General features: G+C 42.0%; 1 protein-coding gene across 1 annotated transcript in view; it reads right to left on the minus strand.

Annotated features, from left to right (window-relative positions):
* Positions 1-11,990: 11,990 nt before the first annotated feature.
* Positions 11,991-25,542, minus strand: part of PEF1 (penta-EF-hand domain containing 1) — a 29,651-nt gene continuing 16,099 nt past the window's right edge. The window contains exons 3-5 of the mRNA XM_082247099.1: positions 25,227-25,382; positions 22,818-22,961; positions 11,991-12,653 (exon numbers count right to left, since the gene is read on the minus strand). Of these exons, the coding sequence (XP_082103225.1) occupies positions 12,424-12,653; positions 22,818-22,961; positions 25,227-25,382 (530 nt within the window). The 3' untranslated portion in view covers positions 11,991-12,423. The remainder of the gene's footprint in view (positions 12,654-22,817; positions 22,962-25,226; positions 25,383-25,542) is intronic.

A 25,542-nucleotide genomic window follows, 5' to 3' on the forward strand; every position in this document is an offset into this window, starting at 1 on the left:
CCTATCACTGGAAAGTGATAACAACAGTTGCTAGTCTTTTAGGCTGGGGAGAAGTGTTCCAGCCCCTCACAGTCCAGGGAATATGGTCACCTGTGGAAGCTAGGCTTCCCATGAACATCCAGGTGCTCAGAGCAGTTCAGATGGCTCTGCAACAGTGGACCCCCATTCTGTCAGGACACATGTTCAGGGTGCAGTCAACGCCACAGCTGTGGATTATATCAACCTTTATGGGGGCACTATGGGTATTACAGCCTTGAAGGAAGCAAAACAAATAATCTCATGGACAGAAATTCTCTGTCCTGCGATCTCTGCTGTCCTCGTCCCAGGAGTAGACAACTGGAAAGCGGACTACCTCAGCCACCTGGATCAAATGGAATGGGCCCTTCACGCAAACATCTTCAATTTGTCATGCCATTACATACTAACTCTGTAGCCAGAACCAAGGATCCTCAGGCTCTGTTCTCAGTTTAGACTACTCTACATCTTACATCCAGTACACATACAGCCTCATCTGCTCAAAAATATTCAAGATTGGAAAACTGATTCTCATGACACCAAACTAGTCCAGAAGAACCAGGTACACAGACATAGCAAGACTTCTCCTGCTTCTCAGTCTCTCTTTAAAGGCATGGCTTATGAAGCCTAGGCCTTAAAACACTGAGGGGTCTTCAAGTCTGTTATTCCTACGGTGCTGAAAGCAGGAAATGCCACTTACAGGAAGATGTATCGTACCTGGATATCTTTTTTTGCCTGGTGTGAACACAGCACACACATACAATCCCAGAGATTACTCTGTTCCTCACATTGTGGCCTTCTTACAATCAGGTCTTTATGAGAACTTGGCCTTCCCTTTCACTGCCAGAGCCATTTTTAAGTTTTTTTCACACATTTAAAAAATCAATTTAGAGCTAAAGACTAGTTAAAAACCCCCAGACATATTTTCTGGAAATATAAAATGGTGGTGGTTCTAATTTTTTATGTCACACATTTGGGTAAGGGTTTATCAAGTGCAAAATTTCAGTAAAAAATACACTAAAGTTATTTTAGCACACATAAAACGCAATATAATATCTATTTTAAAATAACATTTAGACGAAAAGGTTGCGCTAAGTAAATAGATACCAAATTATGTAAATCTTTAAATCTGTGCATGCCTGCAAAATTACGTTGAGCCTCAGTACCCTATATTAAGGTCATCAGTTTACAGTCGACCATGAATATTGGGCCTAGAATAATTGTTCTCACGCTGATTTACACGGTAATGGTACACTGATGTATATGTAACATGGGTATCACACAAGTGACGTTTTCATACACAGGTGACTCCAGTGTGTGTGTGTTTATGCTCAAGTGTGAGCGTACATGGGGGCAGGGCAGGCTACAATAATTTTTTTTGTGGGGGGGGGGGTTGGTTTAAGTGCTTGAGTATAACCATGTTTGACTTTTTTACTTTCAGTAAAACCTTATTGCGTGTAACACAAACACTCTGAAAGGACAGGTTTCAGCCTTGTCCATTCTTTTTCACAAACCTCTGGCCTACCTGTACCTTGCAATAAGCTCCTATTACAGCACCCTGTGCTGCCTTGGGATTTGAACTTGGTTCTTGGCTCTGCCCTGCAGGAACCATCCTTAGAACCCAGCAGGGATATGCTCTTAGATGATCTCTCCTAAAAAGTAGCCTTTTTGGTTTCTACCACATCTCTCAGATGTGTCTCTGACTTAGTGGCTCTTTCTTGTAAGGAGCCACCCTTCATACTTCACAAAGGCACGGTTGTCTTACACCTCAATGAGGACATAGTCTTAACATCCTTATGTCCTGCACCAAAGGAAATGTTTTAAGTACCTGGACATAATCAGCACCATTAGAGTCTACCTCACAACTACAGCTTTAGACAGATATATTCCCTATTTGTCCCATCCTCAGGGGCTTACAAAGGGCACCCTGCTTCCAGGTCCACCAAAATGAGATGGATAGGAAATCTGACCGCCAGAGCTTACAATCTCCAGGATAAATCTCCTCCTGCCTTATGTGATCATTCCACCAGATTGGTGGGGAATTTCTTGAGCATTTCAGTAGCAGAACTATGAAGCCCAACTTTGTAAGGCCACTACCTCATTTCAATCCTCTGCAAATGCAGCTTTTGGCCACACACTGAAGTTAGGTTGTTTTAACCTTTGTTGTTGTTGGACCTGTTGGCTTAGTTCTGTTGCCCACCCTTTTCATTCATTGTCTGGGAATGTCCCAGAGTATATGACTACTTTGCATGTGACCTGTAATGTATTATTAGGACTAGAGGAATTTAGATTTCCATATCTTAGACAAAACTCTATATCTTGGAGTACATGAGAAGATACAAACCACCCTCCCTTCCATTCCTTGGTTACTCTGCATTGCTTGCTACAAAACTGAGGATTCCCAGAGTGGATTAGGTTCATAGGGGAGGTACCCAGGGGGCATGGGTATTTGGTGGTTAGTGGGAAGAAGACTGCACCTACACTGGTATAATTTGCAGGAAGAATGTTCCTTACATTTGCCAGATGTCTTGTTTCCATGTATTTATGTACATAGGGGCAGCCATATTTGCTCATTACATAAGTAGGCCATACTTATACTGTATAAAATATATAACAAACATGCAACTTTATAAAGCACAGTGATGTGATTTACAATTCTGCCTAAGAGAAACAGAACTTAAAGAAAGTATTGTGGAAAAATCATGGGGGGCAGGCTCTTAAATGAACCCCAATAAAGTATTTAGGGGCAAATCTAGAAAATCACTACTGGCCATTTCAAGTCTAACAGGATAGTTATTATCAAACAAAGAACATGGGGAGCTGGCAAATGCCCTGGGGGGACATATACCAAAGCAAAACAAAAAAAAATCAACTCCATTCAGCAGGGAGAGGGTTTTAGTTTTCACGCAGTCGAGGGAGACATTGGAAAACACAAAATTCTTTCAGTTACCTGCTTGGGAGATGCCTTTACGCTGTATTTGGTGTTACAAGAAAGTACCATTCTCACAGGCAGCATTGGTGACATCATATTCCGGCATCACATAAATCGAATGTGTAATTGTAAAGTTTTTTTTATATATATATATATATATATATATATATATATATAATGAATCCGGTTTATTATAAGTAGAATTTTTTTTTTGTTTTTGGGATGCAGCACCTGATTTTTTTTTTTTTTTTTTTTTATCCAGCGATAAAAGGCATAAACTAACCAGTGGGAGTAGCAGCCACAACAGATCTAAAAGCTATAGTAAATTGTACTATTTAACAAAATAAATCTTAAAGCGGAGTTCCACCCTGGAATTTTTTTTTTTTTTTTAAATACCCCGGGACAGTCAGGGCTAGTGCATTCCACAATGGCTAGCCTCTGATCTGTCCCGGGTTGCACTTACCTGTTAGGACAAATACTTACCTTGAAAAAGTCTTGTCCAGCGCTGCCATCTCAGATGTGGGCAGCTTGAAGCCAGCGCGTCCTCTTCTGTGTCCTCTTCCGCCTTCTTCGGTCCCACGATGCCCTGCCGTCACTTCCGGGGCGCGCGCGTCATCCCTCCACAGCTTCTGGGCATGCCCAGAAGCTGTTTAGAAGGGGATGACGCGCGCGCCCCGGAAGTGACGTCGGGGCCGGTGCAGGCGCAATGATTCCTGGGAGCGATGACGTTCAGCTCCCAGGAATCATTGCAGAGCCAGGAAGTGAAGACGGGCCGCGGCCGAGGAAGAAAGTTAAGTATATTTTCTTCGCTACGAGGTAAGTAAAAAAAAAAAAAAAATGCGATTAGCCATTTGTTTTTCAGGTGACCCGGAGCGAGAAGATGGAGGTAAGTATAAAATGAGGGTGGAACTCCACTTTAAAGTGTCACTAAACCCACATCATAAAAAATAATCAATACATTCTGTATTACAAGCTGTTCGCACTCACTCAGTCACTAGGAGATTCCCTTTCTGTATTCTGCAAAAAGCCTGATTGAGCCTGCTGCTCTCTCTCCACCTTCTGTTCATATCCCCAATACAGCTAGGGATTTTCCAGCTATGGTGGCAACTCTGCACATGCTCAGTTTTCAGTAAGTTTCTATGCTGACCATTTCCTCCCCATCACATCCGAGCAGCCCATGTGACTACAGAGTCACACATGTGGGACTACTCACCCTAATGTCCAGCATCTCATTGTCAGTTTCCGCTTCCAACTAGTGGAGTCAGCTCCAATATGGCCTGTGCTGCACCACAGTGGCAGATATCCAGCTGCCATTTTTTTCCCCTTGTGTCCATGTCTGCCCTCCACCAGCATGTGACAGGTAAGGTTTCTGTGTTTGAGAACTGAAAGGTTAGCGTCGGTGTCCACATAACCACGTACACATGGTCCAGCAAACATGGACAGGAATGATACATCTTCAGGGCCGACTGGGTAAATTTGCTGGCTGCTAAGAAGGATGCTGGCTGCTCCTGGTAGTGCTGCCTGCACATGATGGTGAGAGCACAGATACCTCTTCCCCTTTCACCACAATGGCTTCATCCATTGATTCCTCCAAACCATCAGTCCTCCCCAAATGCCCATGTAAGGGCCACGGTAAAATGCTGCTATGCAGTTTTTCTGGTGGTATACCTGGGGCACATGAGAGATTCTGCAAGGTCTTTAGGCAGAGCGCATACCAGCTTGTAACAATGGCACCAACCTGCTTTCTGCACTTTGGCAGGGAGGTTCACACACGTACCTTGCCTGGCAGATGTCCTGAACCTGGTGGTGCAGCGGTTCCTGGTTAGATATTCTGTGACAGGTCAGAAGAGTATGTGACTCTAGGTGTCTATACCCATAAAGTAAACACCTGGCAAAAATGCATTGGCAACAAAATCTGCCTGCCAAACACTTAAAATGCAATTCATGCACTGCACGTTGGCCATGCTGCAGAGACTGGGTCAGCAGCTTCAGACACCCATCATGTCAGTGGATTCTGATTCAAGACATGTTCAACAGCTTGTCACCATTCAAAAAGGCGACCAGAATAATAACAATACGATCGCTCTGGTGTTCCTGCTGGAGGACACACTACATGATGTAATATACTGGAAACTGGAGGCACAGCAGGAGGAGGATTTTCTGCTGTATCAGAGCCAGCAGGTTCCTTTGACTGCGGTTTCCATTCCTGTGGGTAGAATCTTTGGAAGGCAGAGGCGTTTGGTGCTGGAGGTTAAAAAGGTAATTTGGGGTGGCTTTAGGGGGTAAATTTAACCCAAATGCAAGGGGAGAATCGTACAGGCTTCCCTGCCACCATCTAAGTGGGAGTATATGATATATTTGTTTTTTTCCATTAGTTTAGATACACTTTAATTTTTGAAGGGGCTATCCATCCAGTGATATTTCAGCTAAAGGTGAACCCACAACTGCAGTTACCTTTGGCTACTTACATTTCCTCTGGGAACTCCAGCAGTGGTATACAGTATCCTTACCACAGTTTCTTGATCTTGTCTTCACTTAGCAAGGGGTGTTACCTACTTCTGCTGTTGTGTTCTACATAGTATAAAATATATAATATTCCAACAGGGAGAGAAGAATGCCCTCTGAATGACCTTGACAGGAGTGCAGACCTAGGGACCCAAGTGCAGAGATCTCAACCCTGGGTCCCCAAGACATGTAAGAAGTCATGAGGTGGTTAAACTAACTTCCACTGAATACTGAAACGACAGTTTTGAGTTAACTAACCATTAACCTTAGAGCACCGATGCCGGTTTTTATCGGCGAGTACCGGTACTTTCGGTCAAGTACTCGCCGATACTAAGTACAGATTCTTTACAGTGCGATTTGCGTCAATACGAAATGAATGGGTGCAAATTGCACTGCAAAGATTCACATGCACTTTTAACAGGAATATGATGCGATTCCTGTCTGTATCTCATGCAATTTCCCTCACCGTGTGTGTGTGTGACCAAAATAAAGGGGAAGCGCTATCTAAGGGGCAGTTTATTAAAAATATAGTAACAAAAAAGTGAAGCGCTCTCCTTCAATAAAGTGCATTCAACTTATAGTGCATAAATAAATAGAAAACAGTGCAAAAATCATCTATGTATAATAAATTAATAACGCGAGTCCCATCTTTTTCTTTAAAATATATATATATATATACAATCCATCAATAAATGATTCAATGTCTGTGAAAAAAAGGGGGGCAGTCCATAGTAATTGTTTCTGATCACCACAGTGTCCTTTACCCCACCTATGGGTGTCTTCTCATCTGCTTGAACGGACCTCACTAATTAAAAGGAGGTCTATATGCACTTTGAAGTGTTAGAAGTGGCACCGCTCCCACTGGCTGTACACTCCAAATCTGTGGCTTGTAGCAGCTCTCAGCGTGGTGTCAATCATATAGGAGGCAAGAACCATAGTGCAAATCGCTAATAAAAAGCATTTATTTCCATATAAAAATCCACTCACATTTCAGAAGTAAAAAGCGAGCATTTCACAATACAATCCTCTTCATACACAGCTCCACGTAGTCCCAGCGTGATTACGTCACTGTCCACCCCACGCGTAGCGCCCAATGGGCTTTCTCAAAGGTTCCGCTGGGACTAGGTGGAGCTGTGTATGCAGAGGATTGTATTGTGAAATGCTCATTTTTTACTTCTGAAATGTGAGTGGATTTTTATATGGAAAAAAATGCTTTATATTAGCGATTTACACACTCTTACCTCCTATATGATTGACACCACACTGAGAGCCACAGATTTTGAGTGTACGGCCAGTGGTAGTGGTGCAACTTACAACACTGCAAAGTGCATATGGACCTCCTTTAATTAAGTGAGGTCCATTCAAGCAGGTGAGAAGACACCAGGTGGGGTGAAGGGCACTGTGGTGATCAGAGACAATAACTGCCGGTTCATTGGTTGCCTGAAAGTCGTGCTCCATTCTTTGCTATAGGAACCGTTCTAATAGGAGCGACTCAAGTCGCTCCGACTTAGAAAAAGGTTCCTGCACTACTTTTGACCGAAGTCGGAGCGACTTGCATTGACTTCCATTATGTGAAGTCCGTGCAAGTCGCGCCGAAGTCGCGGTGCACGGCGACTTCACTAGTCGCCCCCGAAGTCGTGTCGCCATAGTGTGAACCGACTCTTACTGAAGAGTTTCTGGTGTAAGGGACTGCATCCCTTTTTTTTTCACGGACATTGAATCATTTATTGATGGATTGTATAAATATTTAAAAGAAAAGATGGACTCACGTTATTAATTTATTATACATAGATGATTTTTACACTGTATTCAGATATTTACTTATTCACTATAATTTGAATGCACTTTATTGAAGGAGAGCGCTGCACTTTTTTGTGACTATATATATTTATTGCATTTTATACAGGTGATTGGATACACAGTGGTGCTAGCTGCTTCCTATAGTATATAGAGTTGAGTAATAGGTGGTTATTACACAGGGATAGTGCGGAAATTTTTTTCAAGTTTATTAAAAATTTTATTACTCACATTAAAATACATATCAGCTCAAATCTAACTCTGCATAGTGTCCCTGTCCCAACAATGACAAAAAACCAAAGCTGCTGGAGGTGCTTACTGGGCTGGAGAAGTTCCAGGACCCCTGTGGGTATACGGCGGAATTGATGTCAGCTTAGGGACGGATAACCTATACATCTCCTCCAGCTCTGTGAGCACCTCCAGTGGCCGTGGTTTTCTAACATCGGCAAGATTAGGTCACTATGCAGAGTTGGATTTCAGCAGACTGCCCACTAGAAGGGGCTTCCCTTCTATACTGGGTTCACACACACAGGAGCGGTGGGGAAAATTGCATGCAAGTTGAACAGGAATCGCATCGTATTGACGCAAATCACACTGCAAAGTATCGGTTTCGGAAGCATTTTTATGAGTACTCGTGAAAATACTCAGTATCAGTGCATCCCTAGTGCATACATTTAAAACAAATACATCCCACCTAATTGTTTAACATTTAGTACATACCATGATGAAGAGGATCTCAGGTAGCACACACAAAAATGAGACAGTTTTAGTTATCTCCTTACAAGTACGTATATTTATTTATAGAGAAACCCATTTTCCTGAAAAGCTCAGGGGCTTTATAAAGCTTTGGCAAATACAAATTATGACAACTTTTCTAAATTTTATACAAAATGATACCGCAGGTTAACAAATAAAACTCCCAAGCAGCAGTTTTCCTCCTTATACCTGAAACAAATTGGTCAAGTGCATAAAATATTGCTGGAATATAAAAACTTGAAAGCGATACTAAACAATATCCCTATTCTTCAAAAAAGAATCCATATGCATCCAGTATTAATGGCTCTGTAGTCAATTGTTTATGAAATTGCTTCTTACTGTGTTTGGCAACATCGTCTGTGAGATCCTCAACCTCTCCTTTTCTCCCTCACTTGTTTTTTTTTTTTGGAACAAGCAGTGCACATTAGTTGGAGTCATGTGGACTGCTCTATGCATACTACACATCCCATAGTCCATGGTCATGGTCTCTAGTCCATCTCGGGAGCGAACAAGAGAGCATGGCTATGTTCTTACATACAGTGGAATCATGGAGAAAGAACGTACCCACCCTCTAACAGAAAGTCAATTTACAGCAGCAAAAAAAAGGGGAGATTTGTAAGCAGCTGAAAACAATAGAAGGTACTTTTTTTGAGAATACATACTTGAAGTTTCTTTTTTCTTTTCCACAGATCTTAGTGTTAACTTTAAATAAAACTGGAGACCATATAAAAGAAAGTGTTAGGGCCCTTTCACACGGGCGTTCTGCATGTCCGTATATCATCCTATTTGTTGCGGATGATATACGGACATAATGTATGTCAATGGCATTGCGGATGTCAGCGGATGACCATCCGCTGACATACGATTTTCGTCCTTTCAGTTCTGTTCCGTTTTTTGGAACGGAACAGAACCCTAATTTTTGTTCCGTTTAAAGAACGGAACGGATGCAAAATCGAATGTCAGCGGTGTCATCCGCAATGCCCATAGACATACATTATGTCCGTATATATCATCCGCAAACGGATGGGATGATATGCGAACATACGGAGCGGATGACACTTGTCATCCACTCCATGAAAAAAAAAAGTGCCGGAGTGGATCGCAATGCGGTCCGCTCCGTGTGAAAGAGCCCTCACACAAATATTACACAAAATCACTAATTATTGTAAATCAAAATGAATTAAAACAGCTTTAATATATTACTGTGTACATTTTTTGTAAATTAATTCTCACATGAGGGTTAATTTACTCAAACTGAAGAGTGCAAAATCTGGTGCAGCTGTGCATGATAGCCAATCAGCTTCTATCTTTAGCTTGTTCAATTAAGCTTTGGCAGTTAAAACCTGGAAGCCGATTGGCTTCTATGCAGAGCTGCACCAGATTTTGCACTCTCCAGCGTTAGTAAATGAGCCCTATGGTGCGCCTTTACACTAACGTTCTTGGTTTGTCATGGCTCATTCACACTACACATCATAATACACGTTGCAGTAACACACAGCGATGCACTGTATGTATGTGTGTGTGTTGCGGTGCATTCCCCATCATTGTCAACTGCTCCACCAACATCTACAATGCTGTGTAATGCACCACAATTCATATATGCAATTACTCTGTAAATTGTAGTGCACTGCATTTAAAAAAATATGCCAGAATTGCTGAAGTTCAAATTATTATTATTAGTGTGTTGGGAGCCCCTTTAAAAATGAATAGGCTGCCTAACACAACACACCTCAACATGTAAAAATGCATGTGTTGCTGTGAATAGGCCCTTAGACAAAAGTCCAGCACAAGCGACCTGCCTAGTGCTGGACTATACAACGTAGAGAGATGACAAATCAAGTCTGCCTTGCTTTCCTCCCAGTTGGGGAGGGTTAAAAAGCAAGTCTGTTATGGCAAACAAATGCTTTATTTTGAGGTGTCGTACCTTTAGTGAGTATTTGCAGGACCCTGTCTGAGATTTATGTTTAAAACAACACTGTGATAAAGAAAGCGACAATGTTGGCTTTTATGCACAAATTGGTTCCTAAGAGGTGGTCTGGTTTTCATTTAACCCTTTCACGATGACCATCTCCCAGACCGGTAAGAAATCTAAAAGCCAGGAGGCGGGCATTCTGGTCATGTGACCGCTGTGATTGGCTGTCCCAGCAGTCACATGATCAGAAAGCTCCCGATTGCATGTATGCATCGGAAGCTAAACGATCCCCGCCGGCTACTGTGTTGGAAGCCTGCAGGGAACGCATTTTCAGCACAGCAAGTTGTTTAAATAGGGCAGCATATATGGAGCCACTCAGCATTAAGGCCCACCCGCCGAGCGGCCGTATATATGCATGCAGCTGGCGCCAAGAGGTTATTTAAACAAAAAGCTGCTTTTGGTTTGCCAATTCTGCTCAATTTCATATATTAAGAACTGGTATGCTTCCTACATTACTAGAAGCCATGGGCAAAGCGACTAATGTTATTTGACAATGGTCATCTATTGAATGTTTCTGCTATTGGGTTTTGAGCTTGGAAATGGTAGAAGAAATGGAGTATTGCATACAGTATATTACCTGCATAGAAATCATTTCGTACATGGGCAATAGCACACTCCCTACTTATCCATTCACAAAGTACTCGCATAAAACATCAAGTTGCATAGAGAGATCTGTTTCAGGGCTAGTGTACATGGGCTTTTGTTTTGTTTCTCAAATCAGTTTGATGTAGAATTAGGTGTTAAACTTGTATATTATGGAAGAGTATACATATACATATGTTTATAATAAAATAAATTGCGTTAGTTTGTCTTTATTCCTTTATATAGGCCAGAGGTGTTTTTTTTTTTTTTTGCATTTTTCTTGCTTTCGAGTCTGAAGCCCGTGTATAATAGCCATTATGAACACAAACACAACAGAGCAGACTGAACCTAAAGATCGCATATAGAACTGCTAAAATGTAAACCAGTTTGGAATTGCACCTGACATTCATAACACTATCTTTTTTCTAACAAGCCAAATTCAACCAATTGCAAGCTGTGATAAAAAACTCTGCCTTGTTGTAGTTTCGTAGACTATGGAATGCACATCAGAAATGTTCCCATCAGGTTTATCACCTTTATCACATTCATCTTTAACTGAGGAAATCTTTGTGTTTGTAATGTTACCATTGGCTATCATTTATAACATCTACGCATCATTTAAAACCAAGTACACACATTTATTAATAATAAAATGAATCCAATTTATAGCCCAATTTTTTTTTTTTTTCCCCCATTTTGAATAAACTAGGGAAGATATTTAAAAATATTTCTGCTGTATGTGATCCTGTTGGGGAGAGTGCACCTGAGTTTCGTTCCCTCTGACATCATAACAAGAAATGAAGGTAGACATAAATATAGAGGTGTAAATACTAACCCAACCAATTTTCTAACCCGTCACCACATTACTAAAAAATGTAAATTGTTGCAGTCTGTGTCCCCACTGGAAAGATTTCCCATCGCTTCTTATCACAAAAGAAAATAAGAAAACTTCCCAAAGCATACAGAGACATTATAAAAGAAATAGGGTCCTTTCACACGGCCGCTCCGTGTGTCCGCAAATCATCCTATTTTTTTGCGGATGATTTGCGGACATCAATGTAAGTGAATGGCACTGCGGGTGTCAGCGGAATACCATCCGCTGACATCCGATTTTCCTCCTTTCAGTTCTGTTCCGTTTTTACGAATGGAACAGAACCCCATTTTTCCATCCGTGTAAAAAACGGAAAGGAAGGAAAATCGGATGTCAGCGGTGTCATCCGCAATGCCATATACTTACATTATGTCCGCATATCATCCGCAAACGGATGGGATGATATGCGGGCACACGGAGCGGATGACAGAAATGTCATCCGCTCCGTGGAAAAAAAAAAAAAGTCCCGCAGCGGACTTAAGCAGCGGAGCGGCCGTCTGAAAGGAGCCATAATATTGGGGTTCTATCCTTTTCTTATTCTGTCCAAAACTGAAAAAAGTTTTGGTTTAAGTTGGACTTAAATTTTAAATGCATTTTTCATCATAAATGCAATAGGATACTTTGTGTAGTGCTCAAGTTCTCAAAAAAAGCGGTTTAGTAAATAGTAGCTATTATAATATTACAGTCGTACCAATGTTATCTGAAACAGTGAGATTATACATATTTGTTTGTGAGCCACTTTTAGGATTATAACCCTACATATTACAAAAATGCTGTACAATTTAGTATGAAGAATTTAGGTAAAAAGAGGTTGGCAACATGGAAGCCTATTTACAGGAACCAGACTGACAGAAAATGTAACATTGTTTGTGCATACAGGAATTGCCACAGCATCTCTTTAAATGTAAGCATCTGTCCATCATGTGGGCTAAGGATTTACTTCAAGGAACAAGAACTTGAGGTTTTACAGCCATCTTATTAGCTGTTGTGATTTTAAAGAAGGCGTCCCACAAACATGGTGAGGAAGTCGTCATAGCTTAGTCGTACACTGCCGGATCGTGCTGTGTCCTTTTCACGGAATGATTCGGTCATACTCTGCAGCTTGGTGCAGACCTGTATAAAGCCATCTAGCTGCAAGGTCATGTTGGCAGAGCGTGTAGCATATCGGGTCATCACTTGCTGCACAAGCTGTGGACTCAGACTGTATCCCATCTGGGAAAGAGCTTTGAAAAGATCACAACCACAATGTAAACAGTTGACCATAAGGGAAAAAAAAAAAAAAAAGTGTATACACACACTATATACACACACACACACACACACACACACACACACACACACATCTCAAATAATTAGAATCTCTTTAATGAAGTTAATTTTTTTTCAGTAATTCAACTCACATTTTAATATATTTCAAGCATTTCTTTCTTTTCATTTTAAAGATTATGGCTTATAGCTAGTGAAAACCCAGAATTCAGCATTTCAGAAAATTAGAATACAGTATTACATAAGACCAATAAAAAAATGTTAATGCAGAAATGTTGGTTTACTGAAAAGTATGTCCATGTACAGTATAATATGCACTCAATACTTTGTCGGGGCTTGGTGCATGAATTACTGCATCAATGCGGCGTGGCATGGAGGCGATCAGCCTGTGGAACTGCTGAGGTGTTATGGAAGCCCAGATTGCTTTGATAGCGGCCTTCAGTTCGTCTGCATTGTTGGATCTGGTGTCTCTCATCTTGCTCTTGACAATACCCCACAGATTCTCTATGGGGTTTAAGTCAGGTGAGTTTGCTGGCCAATCCAGCACAGTGATACCATGATCATTAAACCAGGTATTGGTCTTTTTGGCAGTGTGGGCAGGTGCCAAGTCCTGCTGGAAAATTAAATCAGCATTTCCATAAAACTGATCAGCAGAGGGAAGCATGAAGTGCTCTAGAATTTCCTGCTACAATGTAAAGTAGTGAGTGTACAGCGTGTATAACAGTGTAAATTTGCTGTCCCCTCAAAATAACTCAACACACAGCCATTAATGCCTAAACTGCTGGCAACAAAACTGAGTACACCCCTAAGTGAAAATGTCCAAATTGGGCCCAAAGTGTCAATATTTTGTGTGGCCACCATTATTTTCCAGCACTTCCTTAACCCTCTTGGGCATGGAGTTCACCAGAGCTTCACAGGTTGCCACTGGAGTCTCCTCCACTCCTCCATGACGGAGCTGGTGGATGTTAAGAGACCTTGCGCTCCTCCACCTTCCGCTTGAAAATGCCCTACAGATGCTCAATAGAGTTTAGGTGTGGAGACATGCTTGGCCAGTCCATCACTTTATCCTCAGCTTCTTTAGCAGGGCAGTGGTCGCCTTGGAGGTGTGTTTGAATACTGCCCTGCGGCCCAGTCTCCGAAGGGAGAGGATTATGCTCTGCTTCAGTATATCACAGGACATGTTGGCATTCACGGTTCCCCCAATAAACTGTAGCTCCTCAGTGCCGAACCATGACACTCCCACTACCATGCTTGACCGTAGGCAAGACACACTTGTCTTTGTATTCCTCAACTGGTTGTCGCCACATACGCTTGACACCATCTCAACCAAATAAGTTTATTTTGGTCTCCTCAGACCACAGGACATGGTTCCAGTAATCCATGTCCTTAGTCTGCTTGTCTTCAGAAAACTGTTTGCGGTTTTTCTTGTGCATCATCTTTAGAAGAGGCTGCCATCTGGGACGACAGCCATGCAGACCAATTTGATGCAGTGTGCGGTGTATGGTCTGAGCACTTACAGCCTGACACCCCACCCCTTCAACCTCTGCAGCAATGCTGGCAGCACTCATACATCTATTTCCCAAAGACAGCTTCTGGATATGATGCTGAGCACATGCACTCAACTTCTTTAGGCGACCATGGCGAGGCCTGTTCTAAATTGGAACCTGTTCTGTTTAAACTACTGTATGGTCTTGGCCACTGTGCTGCAGCTCAGTTTCAGGGTCTTGGCAATCTTCTTATAGCCTAGTGTCCATCTTTATGTAGAGCAACAATTCTTTTTTTCAGATCCTCAGGGAGTTCTTTGCCATGAGGTGCCATGTTGAACTTCCAGTGACCAGTATGAGAGAGTGAGAGCGATACCACCAAATTTAACACACCTCCTCCCCATTCACACTGGAGACCTTGTAACACTAACGAGTCACATGACACCAGGGAGGGAAAAATGGCTAATTGAGCCCAATTTGGACATGTTCACTTAGGGGTGTCTTCACTTTTATTGCCAGCGGTTTAGACATTAATGGCTGTATGCTGAGTTATTTTGAGGGGACAGCAAATTTACACTGTTATACACGCTGTACACTCACTACTTTACATTGTAGCAAAGTGTCATTTCTTCACGGTTGTCACATGAAATGTTGTAATAAAATATTTAGAAAAATGTGAGGGGTGTACTCACTTTTGTGAGATAGTGTATCTCTGCATACAAGAATACTCTTTTTTGTAGTCATAAAATCTTTCTCCTATGCTTGTACACATGATCAGATAATTGGAAGAAAAAAAAAAAACTGGCAATGGCAAACAAGAAAAATTGTAACCCAGTCCAGGATAAGCCCTCCTACAACCAGCATGCCTCCATTTAGTAGCTAGAAGTACAGAGCACATGTTAATGGAGGGGGGGGGGACCTGTGTCTCTTAATAGCCTCCAATAAATGAATCTTACATGGAGTACAACAATACTTTTTCTTGTCCATCAAACAACATCTGATGTCCTTCACCTTGGGGATGTCCAGAAGTTGTCCAACTGAGGGGTGGGCATCACAGCAAGCAAAATTTAATAGAACTAAGAAAAACAAACACAGAAAACTGGGGACTGTCTGCAGCTCAAGGAGCCCGCTTAAGGTCCTTATACCCAATGCTGGCATTAGATAAGGTTGTGAAGATTCATGTGATCGAACTCAATAGAACAAGTGAACAGAAATGTGCAGCCTTGCAAATTTGGGAAACACTTACCGATCTATAGGAGTGTGGCTTGACAGGTGAGGGTGGAACCCGATAAATGGGACCATTAGTTTAGATAATGGTCTGACTGCACCACCTAAAGATTGTCAGTGCACCCTTACAGGGTCCATCTGGGATGACAAAAAGAATCAATCTTTCTGAAAGAAGCAGTTGGCTGACTTTCAAAGCCTGAACTACATGTAGACAGTGGAGAAAAAATTTCCTTTAGGTAAACAGAAAACAATGGAAGAACGGTGCCCTGGTTGAGGTGAAAGGCAAAAAGTACCTTTGACAAGTAGGAAGCCCTAATCCTTAACACCACCTTGTCCCAATGCAAAACCAGAAAAGGTTCTTCATAGAAAAGACCGCCACTTGAGACACATGCCTTGCAGAGATAGTGAGCTACAAATAACTCCACCCCTTTGGATGAGAGTAGAAAGGGAATATCTCTAATTTGTTCAAATTGTAATTTCTGAAGCACAGAAGGAAACAAAGTAGATCCCTTGGAATCACAGGGACACTGAGAGGGGGAGCCCCATGGGAAACTCCCAGTACAGCGGTGTTAATCAACAAATGAGTGGTCAACAGTCCCTAAGAAGATAGAAACAGCAGAAACCTGACCTATGATAGTGCTGACAGCCAAACTCTGGACCAGATCCAGCACTGTAAAGAGAGGATTGATCGCATAGAGAATCTCCAAGGATGGAAGCCCCAAGACTAATGCCAAATGAAATACACCTTTCACGTTCAGTGATAAACCTTATGGGAAGTAGACTTGATAGCTTTGAATGTGGTGGAAATCACCAATTTAAAGATACCCCCATCACTCATAACCTGGGCTGTGAAGCAAGACGATATATTGTTCCTTGAGACAGGAGATTCGTAATATCTGGAAGAATACATGGAACATCTGCCAACAGTCTTACCAGGTTGGAGTACCACATCTGCCCGGGCCAATCCACTCAATGAAACAAGGAAGACATTTAAGGGTTGGAAAGTAACAGATCAAGATGTACAGATTCCATGGAGTCACCAGAGCATCCACTGCTTTTACAAGAAGATCACTATATCTGGAGACAAACCGGTCGAATTTGTTGAACCTGGAAGCCTACATCCAATGTTCCCCACCTGTGACACAGGTTCCGGAACACCACTGGGTAAAAGGACCACTCCCCCGGGTCCAGATGCTGCTGGCTGAGGAAATCGGTCTAAGCCTTGGATAGAAACAGCAGACAGAATGCGCTCTACTTCACGACACAGTAAGACTTCTGGTTCCTTTCATATGGTTGATATATGCCTCTTTTTTAGTAGACCAAAAAACAAATAAAACTGATACTGCTCAAATTCCCCAATCGGTTATCCCAGGAAACTAGCCACAATGTCTGCAGGTGCTGGTCGGGTTTAATACTGGCTTCTCAGACTCAGATTAAGGACTACTAAAAAATTGCACCCGTCTGCACACTGCCTCGGCATATAGCGAGCTCCCGTTATTAAAAAATGGCTTCAGTTTGGTCTGCTACCCATGGGTAGCAGACTAAGCTGAAGCCAAATTTTACTAAGAGGAGCTCACTATATGCCAAAGCAGTGTGCAGATCATCAGATGAGCATGTTTTGTTGTAGTTCTTGATATACGTCTCTGCCATGGCTTTCTTCAACTGAATCCAGATGAGTGACCCTCCATTAGGATGGTCCAATTCTGCAGAGACAGCCAGGTTGCCAGGATATTGATCGGAAGTCGAGATTCTTGCATCAACCAAGTCTCCTGCTCCCACAGGGTGCCCAGAGCTCTTTAGACCAACAAGCTGGCATCCATCGTGCATATCTATTAAAAGATAGGAAAAAAGGAATTCCCTGATTCAAGAGCCAGATTCCCGAGTCATAAGTCCAGGGACAACCTTGTGCTTTGTACCAAATGAATCAGTCTGTCCAAGGAAAAGACTGGCTTGCCCAGTTCCGAAAAGAGGCTACCATCAGACCCAGAACACTCATTTAAAAAAGTGGAGGGTCAGACAACTGCTGGATTAGAAAAGCAATAACCTGGTATTGATAAGTTTCCTGGGTGACCTATAATACCACCTATATTTAAGCACAGAGACACTTGTCTGGCCAACCCACGGACGCAATCCGCTCTCACCCTAACCTCTTTCTCCCCCTTTTATCTTTTCCTAATCTTTTCTCCAGATTTAACTGGTGACTATCTGCCCCCAGAACTGTGGCTTGGAAGGGGCATTTAACAGCCACTTTGACCATAATGTCTTTCATTTTCCATTTCTCCTTGGGTGCAATTTTGTGTGGCACAACTTGGATCGTGTAAGTATTCAATGTGTACATAATGAAGCTTTTCAATGAAAATGTTTAACCAAAAAAAGATTCCTGGGGAAGAAATATTCTGGCCTGGGACTATACCAAGATACTCAAAATGAGTTGATTCCAGAGCTGATGAAGGTTCAAGATTAATTCAAACTGTTGCAATGACTGGAGAGTCGAGGCTAATTTTTAAATTTAGAGCCAGGCCTACAGGAGGTCATTTAAGTATTTAAGATGCCACAAGGTCACAGCAGGGTTAGTACTGGGGCCAGCACCTTGGGGAATACCTAAGGTGCAGACAAGTGGCAGAATGGTAGGGCCATGAACTGAAAGTACTCGGGACCCTCAGCAAAGCATAGGAATTGCTGGTGCACTTGAAAAATAGGGACATGCAAATAAATATGCATCCTTAATGTCTAAATTCAGGAGGTCCAGGTGGAATTTCAGAGATTGAAAAGTTTAAATATTAACAACTTGCCTACTGGGCACTTTCACCCCCTTCCTGCCCAGGTCTATTTTACAGCTCTCAGTGCTGTCACACTTTGAATGACATTTGCGTGGTCATGCAACACTGTACCCATTTGACATTTTATCATTTGTTTCACAAAGAGCTTTCTTTTGGTGGTATTTGATCACCATTTTTTTTTCCTTATTTGCTAAACTACAAAAGACTGAAAATTTGGAAAAAAAAAAAAAAGGATTTTTTTTTCACTAATGTACACTTATGAGGCTGCACTGAATAGGAGGCACTGAAGTGTGGGACCGATAGGCTGCACTGATAATCATCTTGAAGGGATATGTTATTTTAGGAGTACAAAATTTGAGGTATTTTAAAGCTGGCACCCACCAAAGTCCTTAATAACCAGTGTATAGCTGGATGTTAGGGTGTTGGCACCCCCCCCCCCCCCTCCCCGAATGCTAAACAACCCTGGCTCATGATGACTCAGAATGTAAAACAAAAGAAAAGCTGGCATTGGGTCTGGTATGGATTTTGAGTGAAATCTCACTCCAAAAATAATGAAAAGCAAAATTTGTGTTAAGTCCCCACCCCAAATCCATACCAGACCCATATCTGAGCATGAAGCCAGGAAAGGGGAAGAACAAGCGAGTGCCACCACCCTGAATCATACCAGGCCACATGCCCTCAACATAAGGGGGGTGCTTGGAGGAAGGGGGGCACCAAGTTAATGAGGACAAGGACTTCTTCCCAAAAACCCTGACCTCCATGTGAATGAGTATGGGATACATACCCCTACCTATATACCCACAAAAAATGGACAAAGTGTTCACGATGAACACCGCCCACCAACCAGCAGGAAAAAAAAAATAAAAAAAAAAAATAGTCAGCACCCTACGCTTGGTTCCCACTGAATAAGAGCTCCACTTCCCACCCACTGCTAAAAAAAATAAGGGGCGTGGTCACCCAGTGACATCACTGGGAGACTCTGCCCCCTTGTGACGTTACCAACTGGGTGCCAGCTCCTTAACAAACAGCTATTGGGGGTCCAAGAGCTGCTGTATTTACACAGCAACTCCTGGCTTTCATATAAGGCTACATTCACATCAGCGATTAGAGATTCCTGCTGTGGCTCTTAGCAGCTAGGTGTGGAACTGGCCCTGTTCACTATGACAGATCGCTGGCAGCCACAGGTAATCGCAGCTGTCTGAACAGCCAGAGATTACCTGCGGCGATTGTTGCTGGATGCATTTTGTGAGTGTTCAGCAGCGATCACTACAGCTAAGCAGAATAGCATGCGCCGCCAGCAACCTGTAATTCAATGAATGGGCCACACCTAGCCACTAAGCCGCAGCAGGAATCAGAAGATTCCTACTGCTACAACTCTCACTAGCCCTATTCGCTGGTGTGAATGTAGCCTAAGAGCTGGGAACTGCTGGCAAGTGGGGGGTAGGAAAATTAACTGTGCCAGTGAGGCAGAACGACAGAACGTGTGTAGCACACCCAGTGTCCTCAAATGGATAAAGAAGATCCAATACCTTAAATTGAAAAAAAAAATATATATAAGCTGCAGCACATAATTTTTTGTACTTCTAGTTCTCTCAGTCTCCTCGCAAAGTCATACAAATACTTGTTGATTCTGTCAGAGAAGTCCACCTAGTGTAGCTTCCTGCGATTGTGTGCCAACGATTCTACAATGCTCATTAATTCAGAGTAGAGTCCACACTCATGTCGGGTGTGCCTGCATGCACTACAGGATTAAATGTTTTGCAGGGTCCTAGCTATCAGTACTGCCCATAGCTTTCTAGATTAACAGGACTCTGCCTCTACTGAAACGCTAATAATTGTTTGCCACACCTATGTAGTAGTATTTGGCACAGTAAAGGAAGTTGTTTTGTTTACTTTATAAGGCTTATGCATCACATAATAACTGGATTTGTTTAGACTGTCATACAGGAGCCTATGTTTGTACTTTAAGTGCCGGTTCACACTAGCGCAATTAAGGAACCAGCGCGATTCCGTGCCGTTTCCCGCATTGCATAGGACCCGCAGCCAGTTCATACTGCCCTATACGAACCGCTGTGGGTGTCAATAGAAAGTAATGACACCCGCAGATCGGTTCACATATCGCAGTGCAAACTGTGAAATGGTCCATGAATCGGATCGCATGGGTGCGGACCATAAAAGGTTCCTGCGCCATTTTGGTCCGAATATGATGATAATTGAGCTATACAATCTGTGTGGCGGAATTCGCATCACACAGACATCACGTGAGCTGCACAGCAATGCGGTGCGAATCAAATGCGATGTCAGGCATCATGCTAGTGTGAACCGGTATGCTTTAAAAAACAGGAATAAAAAAAGAAAAACAATATAACTCACCCATCTAATCTACAGATGAATGAAGCAGAGTAAATACAAACTAACAATAACATATTACTTTGTATAGCTGAATCATTCTAATTAAAACACTTACCAGGTGATCAAGCAGTGGCTAGTGCTGGGTGCTGTACTTTCAAAACAACTTCAAGCTGTCATTTTTACAGCCAGAAATGTGCAGTAAAAGCAGTGGTTTGCAGTGGGGTAGGGAGCAGCAAATGCTACATATAACCTGTGCACTTCAGTGAAGTTTTTTGGGCATTAGTACCACTCCACAACCGCAAACCGCTTGGGTTTGCGGTTGTGCATACTTGGACGTAGCGCACTTTTGTCTGCAGGTGCCAGCCAACGATTCACAGCTGAGACCTGCTGATCCGCTATGTCCAATCACAGTACAGAGCCCTGTGTTTACAAACACACAGGGCTCTGTACACTGATCAGGTGATGTCACGTGACAAATTAAACGAGTCAGCGTTACATCTTCATGTCTGTGATGCTTTGACACAAGACAGGAACCCCTAGATCGGCTTTCCATCTGTTAACAATCAGCTATTTGTGAAGTGTGGACGCGGCAACAGATGTACATTAGTGGCAGTCCAACTTGGTATTTTCAACAAGCCTAGATTTTTGCAAACAGCTTACAGCTGCACACCTACTTATTTCTCACCCCCATACAGCATCTCTTACATCTCCATCTCCTATACCCGCAATCATCCACTACTCACCTGCTCTAGGCTACCCCGTGTGCTGCTCTACACTAAGCGGAAGACTCGCATCGCCCACATAGTACGGAACTCTATGCTATCTGTCTGAGGGTTTGACTTACTTCCATGCAGCCTGTAAGGGATTGGAGCAGGTATTCACTCCGAACATCCACCTGATTATGCTACCAAGTGTGTATGGCTTTGGTCTTTCTGGATTGACTCTCAAGCTGTTTTGCTGCTGTGGACTGTGAAAATATTTTCTGTTTCCAATTACCGAACTGCCACGTTCATTACTCATTATGACAACTCAGATGTAGGTGTATGGATGGAAGAGTGTCTGGTGCAGCTGCCTGTTTGTAGTGACAACGTTATCATTTTTTAAATATGGTGGAGGTGGTATTTCCTAATATTTGTACTTTTGAATAAAATAATTTTGTATTTTAAACCCGTTTTTTCCTCTCTGATTAAACTCTTGAGTACTCTTTTCTCTAATTGTATACTGTGATTAAACTAGAGGTTAACACTCCCTTTTCATATTATTATTATGGGTGACGGTTACTTCTGCTAGGGACTAATTGGAATAATAGATTCCTCCCTAGGTTTACATCAAGGTGTAGCTTGAGCCTTTTAATTTTCTCTGTTTATATATACTGATCAGTGATCTGGCTGCTTCTTTGCCCTGCAAAGCAGGGAGAAAAAACAGCCAGATAGAAAAAGCAGAACGCATTACACATTGTTAAGCACATATTTAACCCAATGATTGCCCCTAGATGTTAACCCCTTCCCATCCAGTGTCATTAGTACATTGTCAGTAGGATCGCTATATTAGTGTCACTAGCGATGTCAGTGGCAGTTAGTGATGCTCCCAAATGTGTCTAGTAACGCCTGATTGCGCGCCACTCTATTACAGTCACACTATAAATCCCTGATCACTGCCATTATAGTATAGCATCTATATCTGTGTAAATTCCATTATATACATCATAGTTTGTAGATAATATAACTTTTGCACATATACATACCTTTTTTTCCCCCACTAAAGACATATAGCAGAATACATTTTGGCCTAAATTTGTGAAGAAATTAGATTTTTCTTTTTATTGAATATGTTTTATACCAAAGTAGAAAATATCAATTTATTTTCAAAATTTTCCATCTTTGTTTATAATCGGAAAAATAAAAAAAACCCAGCGATGATCAAATACCACCAAAGGAAAGCTCTATTTGCGTTAAAATCTAATACAAAATTTGCGTACAGTGCTGCAAAACCATACAATTGCCAAAATAGCACAGCACTAAATAGCAAAAATGCCCTGGTCATCAAGGAGGTAAAACCTTCCGGAGGTCAAGTGCTTAAAAACTAGCTAGGGAGATATTTTTTTTACCCAACATCTTTTTTATAATGTAATATTATTTTCAGTTTAAATACATTTTTTATTCAAGCATTTCAAGAAATGCCATTACAAATATACATGAATTATTTCACAGGGATACACATTTCAATGTACAGGTTTTACAGGAGTAATATATTATTTATTAGCAGTGGAAGAATTTACCTTGGTGCAGTTCTGTATAACTAATAGAGCCAGACCTGTCTCCATCATATTGCTGGAACAGGCTTTTCCACTGCTGAATGTATGTCCACAGAGCCGAAAATCCATACACATCAATCTTACCAGCCTGACCCCTATCAAACATGTCTGCAAATCAATATAAAAGTATGTTAAAATCCTAAAAACCTTGTATTTAAATGCAATTGGCAATTCTACATCTACAATGCAGTATCCATAAAGCTACATCTAAACTTCTGTGGCTTTTATGCATTACCATTTACCCCCATGCAAAGTGCATCAAAACATAGGGGTAACCAAGCGCAAAGGTTGTGTATTGATTACCCTGTCTATCAGACATGGACGGTTTGACTGAAAAGAACACACTTTCTGCAGTTTTTAATGAAACCGAATAAAAGGTAGACAGAGACCATGTAGACCATGTAATCTTTGCCTAGGGTTTAGATCAGATAAAATACAGTTTTTAATACAGAAAATATGCAATTTGATTTGTGCTGAGTTGTGTCCTTTAGATTTATATGCAGTGTGGATTATGAGAAGCCTAAAGCTATCATTCTTTCATTTTTACCTAATTCCCCCAACAACACTCCCATGTGAGTCTAGCCATAAGTTGATTCTGTGGTTCACAGACCTTGATTTTCCAGCATGGATTGATGACAGCTTTAGATATCATCCTTTTTATGTATTTTTTTGTTATTTGCCAGTGGCCTAACCCTTCTCAGAGATCTTCACTGTTGTAGAAGTTGATTTACCCTCTGTAGAAAGCAATTCCCTGTATGCTTTTTTTGTTATACAGGAAGGTGTGCTTTTCCAAGGTGTACAAGCATGTCCCTGCAAATCTACTGGTTGATATATGGAAACCAACATTCAGTAAGTAAACCAAGCTATCATAGAGAGATGAAGAAATATTCTTGATTTAAAGCAGTATTGAACCCAAAAGTATTGCAGCTTACCAATTCTTGGATGCGATGGCTGTATTCATTTCCTTTTTTAGGCCTGCTTTCTTCTATTTCTTTTTGGTGATACAGCCAGCAAGTCTGTTATTTATCAAAAGAGCAAGTTCTCCAGCCGAGGGGTTGAGACAAACCATTTAACACTAGCAGGGATGCATACAATGATTAGCTTTTATTCATGTAAAACCTTTATCCCAAAAGGTAAAAATGTTTAATGTAATTGCTTGAGCTGGAGTTCGACTTTAGTTTGTCAGTGTTTTTAAATCTGCTAGAACGTTTAACACTACCATGCCACCAGACAATGATGCCATCTGCTGTGCCCCTTGTGCTCCATCATCCAGAGTTGTGGCACTCTAATACAGGTGTGCTACTGGCCAGAAAGAAAAATAATGTAGCCACCACAAATAATGATTGGCAAGCTGCAATATATTACTTACCATGTTGAGTTTTAGCGGTTTGTTTTTACCTTTAAAAGTTGTTAGGCATGTATTGTGATAATCTGTATACTTCCTATTTGATTATCATGTGTTTACACAACTTTTCCTCCTTAAAAACGAATAAGGCCCCTTTCAGATTGGCGGACTCTTAAAGAGGTTTTAAACCCATACACACCTTTTTTTTTTTTGTTCGACCTGAAAGAGAAACACATAATGAGCTAGTATGCATCGCATACTAGCTCATTATGCAATAATTACCTTAGTACGAGCCCCCGCCGTGCAGTCCGCTTACCTCTATGACGGGCGACATGTCCAGTCGCCCGTCTTCCGGGATCGCGGCATCCGGCCATCTGATTGGCCGGAGCCGCGGTGACGTCATTCCCGTGCACGCGCGCGGGAGCCGATGGTCACGGCACAGGACTCTGAAGGAACGGCACCAGCGGCCGTTCCTTCAGAGCGCATGCGCCAGTGATGTCACTGGCTGCATGAAAGGTAAATATCTCCTAAACGGTACATGTTTAGGAGATATTTACAGTACCTATAGGTAAGCCTATGATAAGGCTTACCTATAGGTACAAGTTGCAGAGGAGGGTTTACTTCCTCTTTAAGCGGATCCGTCTGCTCTGCGGGGATCTGTCTGCTGATCCCCTCCAATGAATGATCTGTGTCCACTCTGCATAGCCAGCCAACTATTCTCTATGGTGCAGTCAGCTGGAAACAGGCCGCATGTCCGTTTCCATTTGACTATCATCTAATCAGATCTGCTAGACGGATAGGGAATGGATCCCCATTCGTCTGTTTTTGGCAGCCCAGATAGGATGCAGGCGTGTGTAAATGGACACATGTCCGTTTACATCTGCCCCCTATAAAGAACAATGGGTGGTCCAATCAGGTCCACCTGAAAAATGGACAGGTGGACCCGATCAGTCCGATAGTGTAAAAGGGGCCTAAAGCCCCAAGATTTTATAATTAAAAAGCAATCACAATAGCAGATAAATACTTACTTAGCATCATGGTACAGGTTTCATCATTAAATGTTGACCAGTTTGAGTTAACCAGTGCTTGTTTGAGCTCTTTTAAGGTTATGTATCCACTCCTGTCACTGTCCACAGTCTGGAACCAGGAATAAGCTTCTGGGTTAACGCCTGATGGTACATTCCCTAAGAAAAAAGTTAAAGCAGAATTCAGAAACAAACCTATAGTAGATATTCAAAACCAATGCCAGCCAAAATGATTTTCTAAGTATTAGGCTGGGGAAGAAAGAAAACTCCACTCATGTATTGATTTGCAGTTTGTGTACTCGTTGGCGAGATCCACCCA

This window comes from Pelophylax lessonae (genome assembly GCF_965119305.1).
Source record: "Pelophylax lessonae genome assembly, chromosome: 2".
NCBI classification, from domain to species: Eukaryota; Metazoa; Chordata; class Amphibia; order Anura; family Ranidae; genus Pelophylax; species Pelophylax lessonae.